This window comes from Momordica charantia (genome assembly GCF_013281855.1).
Source record: "Momordica charantia cultivar OHB3-1 chromosome 8 unlocalized genomic scaffold, Mcharantia_2.0 BLBB01000008.1, whole genome shotgun sequence".
Lineage (NCBI taxonomy): Eukaryota > Viridiplantae > Streptophyta > Magnoliopsida > Cucurbitales > Cucurbitaceae > Momordica > Momordica charantia.
The window spans coordinates 4,062,756-4,072,903 of record NW_028275166.1 but is presented as its reverse complement, the minus strand read 5'-3'; the positions used below and the strand labels follow the sequence as shown (position 1 = coordinate 4,072,903).

At 36.9% G+C, this 10,148-nt stretch overlaps 3 protein-coding genes across 4 annotated transcripts; 2 read left to right on the top strand and 1 right to left on the bottom strand.

Annotated features, from left to right (window-relative positions):
• Nucleotides 1–380: 380 nt before the first annotated feature.
• On the top strand, nucleotides 381–3,690 carry LOC111004934 (beta-fructofuranosidase, insoluble isoenzyme CWINV3). 2 transcript variants are annotated; one of them, XM_022276222.2, is made up of 6 exons: nucleotides 381–603; nucleotides 1,460–2,331; nucleotides 2,590–2,748; nucleotides 2,828–3,066; nucleotides 3,162–3,252; nucleotides 3,344–3,690. In XM_022276222.2, the coding sequence occupies exons 1-6, from the start codon at nucleotides 426–428 to the stop codon at nucleotides 3,533–3,535; spliced, it is 1,731 nt and encodes a 576-aa protein (XP_022131914.1). In that variant the 5' UTR covers nucleotides 381–425; the 3' UTR covers nucleotides 3,536–3,690. The 2 variants fall into 2 exon arrangements, with proteins under 2 accessions (XP_022131914.1, XP_087983699.1); XM_088127573.1 differs by lacking the exon at nucleotides 381–603 and adding an exon at nucleotides 770–787.
• A 467-nt stretch (nucleotides 3,691–4,157) lies between these two features.
• On the top strand, nucleotides 4,158–6,978 carry PM-ANT (Mitochondrial substrate carrier family protein). Its single transcript, XM_022276223.2, has 2 exons — nucleotides 4,158–4,968; nucleotides 6,053–6,978. Exons 1-2 carry the CDS (start codon nucleotides 4,621–4,623, stop codon nucleotides 6,680–6,682), a joined length of 978 nt encoding a protein of 325 aa, XP_022131915.2. The 5' UTR covers nucleotides 4,158–4,620; the 3' UTR covers nucleotides 6,683–6,978.
• A 932-nt stretch (nucleotides 6,979–7,910) lies between these two features.
• On the bottom strand, nucleotides 7,911–8,796 carry LOC111004965 (glutaredoxin-C6). The gene is made up of 2 exons (XM_022276292.2): nucleotides 8,387–8,796; nucleotides 7,911–8,181 (listed from the first exon to the last, which is right to left on the bottom strand). The coding sequence occupies exons 1-2, from the start codon at nucleotides 8,756–8,758 to the stop codon at nucleotides 8,161–8,163; spliced, it is 393 nt and encodes a 130-aa protein (XP_022131984.2). The 5' UTR covers nucleotides 8,759–8,796; the 3' UTR covers nucleotides 7,911–8,160.
• Nucleotides 8,797–10,148: the final 1,352 nt, after the last annotated feature.

Genomic DNA, 10,148 nt, shown 5'->3' with positions numbered 1-10,148 from the left:
TTAAAATCAACTTAAATATAGTTCAACCTATCTATGATTGCAAACTTTATTTTAATAAAATATAAAATTATATAAGTAAAAACCATATTCTATTTCTTTTTTAAAAAATTTGGCAACTCTCTTTTATTTTCTATAATTCATGCTTGGTTTACTACTCATTTTATTGGTTTGTTATCTGATTATAAAAAATATTTTTAAAATTTAAATACTAAAAAATGTAGGTCCATGATTTGCTTTAGTTTTTTTAAGAAGTAAAAAAAAAAAAAAGCTTAATTTAAAGAAACAAAAAATATTAAGAATTAAACCACATTAAAATGGACCTAACTTATGATAAATTGAAGTTATATATATATATACATAACTAATGGATGTTTGGATTCAATACATTTGAAAAAATATTTGGTCATTCTCTTTGATTTCATGAAATGCCAACAAAATGGTTGAAAATGGGCAAATTTGACTTTGTTGGTTTATGCCTTGTTTTTCTCCTAAGCAATGGAATTGGATTTGTGGTCTCTCATGGCCAAACCAATGAACTTCATATTCCACAACAAGCTCTAAGGACATCTTACCACTTTCAACCCCCAAAAAATTGGATGAATGGTAACACAAAATTTTCCTATTTCTTTGTTTTTCAATTTCCATTTCATATCATCATCTAACCCTTTATTTTGTTTTCCTTTGGCTCAAAATTTACCATTTTGATCACTAAACCATCGATGTGTATTGTCTCGTGCAGATCCAAATGGTAAACAACTCACAACCGAGCTTTCTAGAAGTCTTTAAAGTAATGATTTGAACTTTATCCTTTGTTTAAAAAATATTCCTATTCTTTCAAAAGTTTTAATAGTATCCTTGATCTTTCATAAAGGTTTCAAAAAAACATCATTTGAGCAAGCATCCGTTGATAAAATGTGAAAGAATGTTTTTTTAGTACAACAATTGTGAGGATGGGGGATCAAGCCTCCGACCTTGAGAGAGGAAGGAATTAGGTCTCTTAACCAGTGAGCTAAGTTCATGTTGATGAAATGTGAAAGAAGTTATTGGGTAGACAATAGATGAACAAACAATAAGACTTTTTAGGACAAAACTGAGACGTTAGTTGTCACGTCGTTTAGATTTTGTATTTAAAATATTAGCAGATGTTTGCTAGCTAAAAGATTATTTTTGAAACTTTTGAAGCCATAAAGTATTTTTGAAATAAATGGCAAAGTTCATAGATATTTTTTACAATTTAGTATATTATAAATGAACGGAAGAGAGAAGATTCGAACCTACAACTTATATTGAAAAATACTAATGTCTAATTATTTGAACTATGCTCACATCAGCGCCCGTAGTCGAGATCTTTGGAATGTCACTTGATAAAGGAGTTGAAATCTTGAAACCAACTACACAAATTCCCCAAATTATTTGCTGAAAATGGTATTTTTGTTTCTATTCTTGTTCTTGTTCAAAGGGCCAATGTACTACAAGGGAGTGTACCACCTGTTTCATCAGTACAACCCAAATGGAGCAGTCTTCAATCAAAAAATGGTGTGGGCTCATTCAATTTCACTCGATTTAATCAATTGGGTTCATCTCAATCCTGCTCTAGAGCCCACCCATCCCTTCGATATCAACGGTTGCTGGTCTGGCTCTGCCTCCTTCCTCCCCGGCAACAAGCCCGTAATTCTCTACACTGGAATTGATTCCAGTTTCAACCAGGTTCAGAACCTAGCAATCCCCGCCAATTTCTCAGACCCCTTTCTCGAAAAGTGGACTAAATTCCCCAATAATCCCATCATTTCTCCGCCCGATCACGTCCTGGGAGATAGATTCAGAGACCCAACAACGGCTTGGCGTGGCCCAGATGGAGGGTGGAGGGTCGCCATTGGAGGCCAGACGAGCGATGGAGGAGGAGCGGCGATGCTTTACAGAAGCGAGGACTTCATTCGTTGGAATCTGCTCAGGTTTCCTCTTTATTCTTCTCCAGATTCTGGAACTTGGGAGTGCCCTGATTTTTTCCCTGTGCTGCTTAATGGAACGAATGGGGTTGATTTTTCAAGTGGGTTTGGGATTGGTGTTAAGCATGTGATGAAGGCTAGCTTTAACTCTCATGATTATTATACATTGGGAAGTTATGCCCCTGAGGAAGAGAAGTTCACTCCTGATTCTGGTTCTGATTTTGGCTTTAGAGGAACCAACTTAGGGTTGAGATATGATTATGGGAAGTTTTATGCTTCCAAGACATTCTATGACAGCTCCCAGAAGAGGAGGATTTTGTGGGGTTGGGTTAATGAATCTGATAGCAGAGAAGATGATATCAAGAAGGGATGGTCTGGACTGCAGGTAAAACTTAAACCTTATGATCCATTTTCATGTTTTGAGATTATGGAAGTGGGGACTTTTCACACTGAAGAATGAACTGGATGAATTAGATTGAATCTTGTTGGTTAAACTATAAAATTGTCCCAAAATTTTCAAGTTTTTGTCTGTCTCTCAACTTTCAAATTTGTGCTAGATCCGACAGTCAAATGTTCATAGGCTTTTTAGACACAACACTAGAATTTAAACTAAAATCTTATTACTTAAAACTTCAAAATGCAGGCGGTTCCTCGGAAGATTTGGCTATCTAAAACTGGAAGGCAGTTGATACAGTGGCCAGTTGAGGAAATTAAGGCTTTACGCAGAAACCATTTTAGCTTGAATCATAAAGAACTTATAGGAAGATCAACAATGAAAGTTCCTGGTGGCTCGGCCTCACAGGTGAGATTATGCGCAGGTGCAACTACTGTGTATTATTGAGATTTTATAGACTTTGACTTTATGATCAATTGGTTTCAAGGTCGATGCAGAGGTTTCGTTTGAATTTCCGTACTTAGAGGAGGCCGAGAGAATGGACACAAGATGGGTTGATCCCCAATTGCTGTGTAGTGAAAGAAATGCATCAGTTAACGGGAGAGTTGGGCCCTTTGGTTTGTTGGTTTTGGCCTCCAATGACTTGTCTGAACAAACTGCAGTATTCTTTCATATTCTCAAAGCTCATAAAAGATATGTAGTGCTGATGTGCAGTGATCAAAGCAGGTCAAATCCATGCCACAAACTTTCTATTTTCAAGCATTTCGAAGGTGTTTTTCGCATCATTAACTCAATTGAATTCCTTGTTTTCGAACCGACAGGTCGTCTTTCAGAAACAGGGTAGATAAAACCACTTATGGGTCATTCGTAGACATAGATCCACGCCACGAAAAGATATCATTGAGAACGCTGGTACTACCGATTGGCGATTAGTTCATGCTATTCGTTTTGTCCATCGAGTTTGCTCTTTCTTTTGTTGATCTTTTGGCCCCAAACTTTGCAGGTAGACCATTCCGTTGTCGAGAGCTTTGCAGGGGAAGGAAAAACTTGCATCACTTCCCGAGTATATCCAACTTTGGCTGTCGATAAAGACGCCCGTTTATATGCATTCAACAATGGAACTCAAAGTGTAGTGATTTCCAGTTTGAATGTTTGGAACATGTCAAAGGCTCAAATCAATGAGAACCAGCCCTGAAGAAGAAGCTCTATGCCTCAAATTTCATTGCTTTTGTTAGTTTCTTGTTTGCAAAATAAATGAGTTTGTTGTAATCTTTTGTATCTGAAAAATTCACTCTTATTATTTTGCTTATTTGAGAGTAGGGTTCAATTGCCATTTTATTTTTCCTTCAAGTATCCATTTTCTTTTGCTATTTATTGGTTATACTGTATTCAACGGTATAAAATTACAACATAACCGAAACTTAAGTTTTGAAATAAAATTTTAGTAGATAAGACATCAATTACCTTCTTCGAAAATTAAGTCTTCCGCCACCTTCCCTCACATTTATCGTACTAAAAAAAACATCAAACTTCATCAAGTCTTCCGCCACCTTCCCTCACATTTATTGTACTAAAAAAACATCAAACTTCATCGAAGTTTATATTTTTATAAACTTTTTAGGCTAATATATGAAATGGTCCTAATCTTAAAATCAAAGTTTATATTTTTATGAAATTGTATTTAGTTTTTCTTTTCTTAAATACAAAGAAAAGGCAAAATGTAGTCAGCCACATTATCCATTTGTTTTGCAAACAAAACACGTTATTTATGAAGGCGTCTAATTGTACCCGAAGAGATGATTTGGATTTGGTGTATTTATTTTGATTTTTGAGAGGAAAACTGATGGGTTTGAGAAAAGAATTACGTAGAGATGAATACGATGATAATCGTTATGATAAGGACGATCAAAATCAGCCCTTTTTGCGTCCACCCTCAACCTGATCGGAACCAATCAGGGCCGTTGCTTCGACTGACCATCCCCTCATCAAAGTTCAGCCTTCATTTTAAATACCCTTTTTCGGGAATCGTAGTTCTTCTTGTTGTTCTTCTTCTTCTAGTTCTGCCAAACCGAAGGGGCCTGCAAGAAAACGAGGGAAAAATCTCTTTGAAGTTCCAAGATTTGAGAATAAACGAAAGATTGACCAACGAATTGAGTTCTCTTACTGGGTAGCTTTTTCTTTTTCCACTTCTCTTTGTTCCTTTGGTATCAAATATCAGAAAGAAGCCATAAAGTGGACAATCTTTCTTCCTGGGTTCGTAAAGATCGTGGGTTTTGAGGAATGCGTATAGAAGATGCTGATGATCATGAAATTGGGGATTCAAGATCAATCCCGATATCGCCGCGAGCACACCAATGGCTGACGAATTTCCATCGTGATTTGTTGGCGGGAGCCGTCATGGGCGGCCTCGTACACACAATCGTTGCCCCAATTGAGAGGGCGAAGCTTCTGTTACAGACCCAAGAGAGCAATCTGGCCATTGTTGGAGTTGGGCGAAGAAGATTCAAGGGTATGTTTGATTGTATCTTTCGCACGGTTAGGGAAGAAGGCATTCTTTCGCTGTGGAGAGGCAATGGAAGCAGTGTTATTCGTTATTATCCCTCAGTTGCCCTAAATTTTTCTCTCAAGGTACTACCATTACCAAATTCTTGTTCTGAAAATATTTTAGGAATGGAGTTTCTTGGTTCATCTTGTTTCTCTTGAAAATATTCTGTTCATTCGCTGATTGTGTTCTTCCTTTGAAACCATGTAGTTTTCTGTTCTAGTTTTCTGATTTCTTTAGATTACCTGAAGGATCTCTCTTGATTGCTTGGCAAATGTGAAGGGGAACTAATTGGTTCATTGGCAAACCATCTTTTCTTTTGTCATCAAACTTGCTTTGCTTTGTCCTTTTCTTTTTGAAAGAGTTTTATATGCAAAAAGTCTTCAAAGAGTGGGATTATTTAATGGCTGGCCTGCCCTTTTCTTTTTTCTTTGCTGATAAGATTAACAAGAAGCCTGATGCCAACGGTTATGTGTTGAGCCAAAAACAAAACCTACTTTTAGTTGAGGGGATGCTGCAATTTTCATGGCTGAAGTGGGAATAATGAATCAGTACAAACTAGAAGTTATGAACTAGAGAAACTTTGAGGATAGCAAAGACAAATGTTAATGAATTATCGAATTGTAGTCATGTCCGGTTTCTCCCCGAGTTCTGATGATGATAGGAGATGGAAAATCAGGAGGCTGATGATAGTGCATTAATGTGCTTGTTCTATGCCATAAGTTATCAGTGTTTGAAGAGAGAAAATGAGGTAGAAATGGAGAAGAGAATAGGCATATACTTCTTTCATTGTTATTTAACTGAGACATATCTTGAAGTTTTAGCTGTAACCTGCTTTGATATAAATTGTGCGGTGTGGCAAAACGAGCGAATATATAAAGATTGTGATTGAGGTGTTCTTCTGCATTCCACTTCTAAAACTGACATCTCTTGTACGTTCATTATCTATTTTATAGTACAAGCGTTTTTCGTTGGCCTTCTGTATTTTTGTGTAAGAAGCCTTTCTTATTTGTATTTCGCTCATTCGACATTCATTTTTTTCATTTTAGTTTTCTTTGGTTGATATCGATCCACCCTGTATCTAAAATATCAAGTACACCTTGGCTGTGGCTCTTTTTGTCAATTCTTGGAGTGAGTTTATGGTGTCTGAACATTGTTTTCCGTGTACAGGATTTGTATAGAGACTTGTTGAGGAATGGCTTCGGAGATGGACATTTTCTTTCTGGTCCACCGTCCAATTTTATTGCTGGGGCTGCTGCTGGTTGTTCAACACTGATTTTGATATACCCTCTCGATATCGCTCACACTCGTCTTGCTGCTGACATTGGAAGAACTGATGTCCGTCAGTTTCGAGGTATCTATCATTTCCTTGCTACCATACGCGAAAAGGATGGTATTCGAGGGATTTACAGGGGCCTTCCAGCCTCGCTACAAGGAATGGTCGTGCACCGAGGTCTTTATTTCGGTGGTTTTGACACAATGAAAGAGATTTTGGCAGCACAGTCTAAATCAGAGTTGGTGCTATGGAAGCGCTGGGGAGTGGCTCAAGTGGTCACGACCTCAGCCGGGTTGTTGTCATATCCATTCGATACGGTTAGGAGACGGATGATGATGCAATCTGGGTTAGATAAGCCAATGTACACTAGCACCCTGGAGTGCTGGAAGAAGATTTATAGGATGGAGGGGGTTAGCTCTTTCTACCGAGGGGCGGTTTCGAACATGTTTAGGAGTACTGGTGCAGCTGCGATACTAGTTTTGTACGACGAGGTGAAGAAGTTCATGAAATGGGGTGGATTGTAGAAGAAAACTGTTTGTTTGACATTGATGACAACTTTGTAGACATTAGAAATTAGCATGAACTGGAAAACAAAAAACTGCAACCAGAAAAATTCGTAGAGAGTGAGTGCAGAAATGAGCTTGATCTCGATCTCGAGCTCGATATCGTTACTGTAAAATGTTCTAAACCATTCATTCGCCTCGTTCGCTCTCGAGGCCATCACTCAAACATCAATTTTTTTTGTTATATGTCAAAAGAATAACAACATCAGCCACAGAAAACAACAATAAAAGAACAGATTCTGTTATGGAAAGAAAAATTCCCTGGTGTCCTGTTTCTTTCTTTCTGTCAACTTCTTTTTTCCTTTCCAGAGCTTCTTTAGCCTTTATTCTTCATTTCTTCATTCTTCTCCCTTTCCTTTGTAACCAGAAAAGCAGTAAAGTTACAGTTTTTACTGTGCTTAAAAAATCAAAATCATCTTACCAAAAATTTTCACTGTACAGAAGTGTAAACTGAGAGATTAAATTAATCTGGTTATGCTGAAAAGATTTGGACTGGGTTTTATATTTACTTTATTGTGCATCCTCTAAACATCGTTTTCGAACTTTTCTTTGGTCCTTCAATATTTAGGTTGTCTTTTGCAGCAATCTTCTTTTATTTAATTAATTAATTAATTATTATTTCTTTTAACCAGAATCTTAGTCAACATTTAAAAACATAAAATGGATTCCGAAAAGCTACTTTTATTCTTTGAGTTTTTAAAATATGGCTGTGAATTTTAAAAAGGGTGTTTCGGTAAATTTTGGTATTTTTATATTTTTATAATAATAGCTTCTTTTATGTTATAGTTTGTTTTATATTTTCAATTTATCCTCTATTATTATTGTTTTTAAAATTCATAATCAACTGGTATAAGTATAATATAATTTTCTTAATCTAAAATGAACCCTAGAGATATCATTTACTTAATTCATTATGACTTTGTTTGAATATTCTCAAATAGTCTATAAATTTGTAGTTTTTTCATACAAATTTTCCTCTCTTCTTTGCAAAATTGATAACACAAGTATGGTTTTTTTTCTCTCTCTCTTTTTAGTACAACAATTTGAAAATATGGGAGATCGAATCTCCGACTTCCAGAAAGGGAGTACATGTCAATTATCACACACGAATATGTTTGAATCGATTTCCTTGTTTTCTAATATTCCATTTTTTTCTCGCACAATTTTTGTAATTTATTTTAAAAAGATATTATTAGAATAGACTTCATAATTTCATATATTTCTTTTCTTTTTTTTAATAATTATTTTATTACACGATACAAAGTTTTAAAAGAAAACGCTCGATTTTCATTTTTGGAGGACACCCACACGTTCTTCAGTGGCGACGAGAGAATTAGCCAATAATTACAAAACTACCCCCACCAGCACCAGTCCACAGTCCACAGCGGCATCCATCCTCTGTCCGGCACCTGCATGACCACCAATCCTGATTTCCCCTTTCAACACTCCACGTGTCCGACCTGCACCGCGAGTATCAAAAAAATCATACTCGCAACCCAAAATTCAGGATCTTATATTATAACTTATAAGTTATAATTTATAACCGTTTCATTTTTTTTAGTATACTTTGTAAGCCTATTATGAATGAATAAACCCTAATTTGATCTGAAATTGATGAAAATTTGTAATTGCAATTGTAATTGGGGGCTAGGGCTAGGGCAATACCGAGAGAGCTCCGACTTGGATGAGCTTGGGAACGAGATGGCCGCTGAGGTGGAGGGCGACGAGGGTCTCCAAGCCGCCGAAGCAGGCGCCGCCGATGAAGAGCGCCGGCGCGGAGGAGGAAGGGACGGCGGCCATCTCGTGGTGGTGGTCGAGCTGGATGACGGTGGGATGGACGCCGATGGTGGCCAGGAGAGTCTTCATGACGTGGCACATGCTGCAGGCGGTGCGGCTGAAGATGATCACCGGATGCTCCGCTATCAGCCGCCGGATCCGCACCGCCGTGGATTCCTCCACGTCGATCGACCGGGACGAAGACGACGTCGCACAGAGAGCCAATTCCGAGGATACGGCGCCATTTGTGCAGCGCTCCATGGCCGGAGAATTTAGAGGGGAGAGAGAGAGAGAGAGAGAGCTGAATTCTAAATTTGCGAAGGGGCAAGCCAGTTCTTATAAATCATTTCTTTTGAGTCGGGGAGTGGGTCGCTTACGTCATCGATTATTTTCCAGTATCAAATTTGGGTATCTTGGACCCAATCAATCAAAAGAATATTAACCGGTGAGCATTTATTTCTGGAGTGACTACTCTAGAGTAATATAAAAAAAAAAAAAAAAAAAGGGATATACTTTTTATTTTAAAAACAATTATCAAATTTTTAACGGTGGATAACTCACACACACTTTATTATTGGTGTTTTTTTTTATGACAAAAATTATTCTATACATATATTTTAAGTGTCAATGTTTACCAATAAAATTTGAAGGGTAAATCATAAGTCTGAAGTTTATAGTTTCTGTTCAAGGCGAATTTTGGAGTGTCCCTCCTACGGATGCTTTCGTCAAATAACAAAATGAGTATGCAATTAGAAAATTCGATGTAGGTGTGGTGTTGCGCCTAATACACTCTGATGATAAGTTATAATCGAAGAAAGAAAATAGGATAGACACCTTAGGATTTTAGTAATAGATTTTTCACATTCCTCGTTAAGGTAGAGATCTTTCTCTTTTATAAGCACGGATGGCCGACCACGGTTGAAGTGGCAAGGGTGCACCGAGCTGTACAAGACCCTGACGTAGGAGGTGTACGCTCCTGGCAATGAGAGGCCTGCAACCTGCAGCATCCTCATCGCTCTCATCATATAACGACGCACTCGCTTACATACGCAGTGTACGGTGATAACTGTTTGTGGTCCCACACCTCATTGTCACTCTGAGAATCCGACACATGTCCGGCTCGAATTTACCCTCAACAGTTTTAAAACTCCCAATTTAGTTCTTATGAATTGAGTTCTTGTAATTGTTTAATTTATAGTGAAAAAAATACTTTTTAATTTCATTGTACTATTTTCAAAAATTTATTACACGTTTGTTCATCAATTGAACTATCCATATAAAAACTTGGTGCCTGATAGGGTTCTTTTAATTAAATAAATTCTTAATTTACTCGATGCCTTTTCTTTTGAGAATATACTCTTTATTTAAATATTAGTGATCACACGTGACTTTATATATCAATTATCAATTAGTAAATTATACAGTCTAGAAAATGGGAGACAGAGTAGAGAAAATATGGGGAAAAAATTCATCTCCATTTCCACTGTTTACTCCAAGTTGGTCTTCCATAGATAAAATCTGACATGTTTCAGGGATAAATTAAGGAGAAATTTTATTTACTGTATAGTTAGTGATTCGATTTTACTTTTATCTAAATTTAGAAAAAAATATATCAATATCGATACCTTATCAAAATTAAACAAAAAATTAT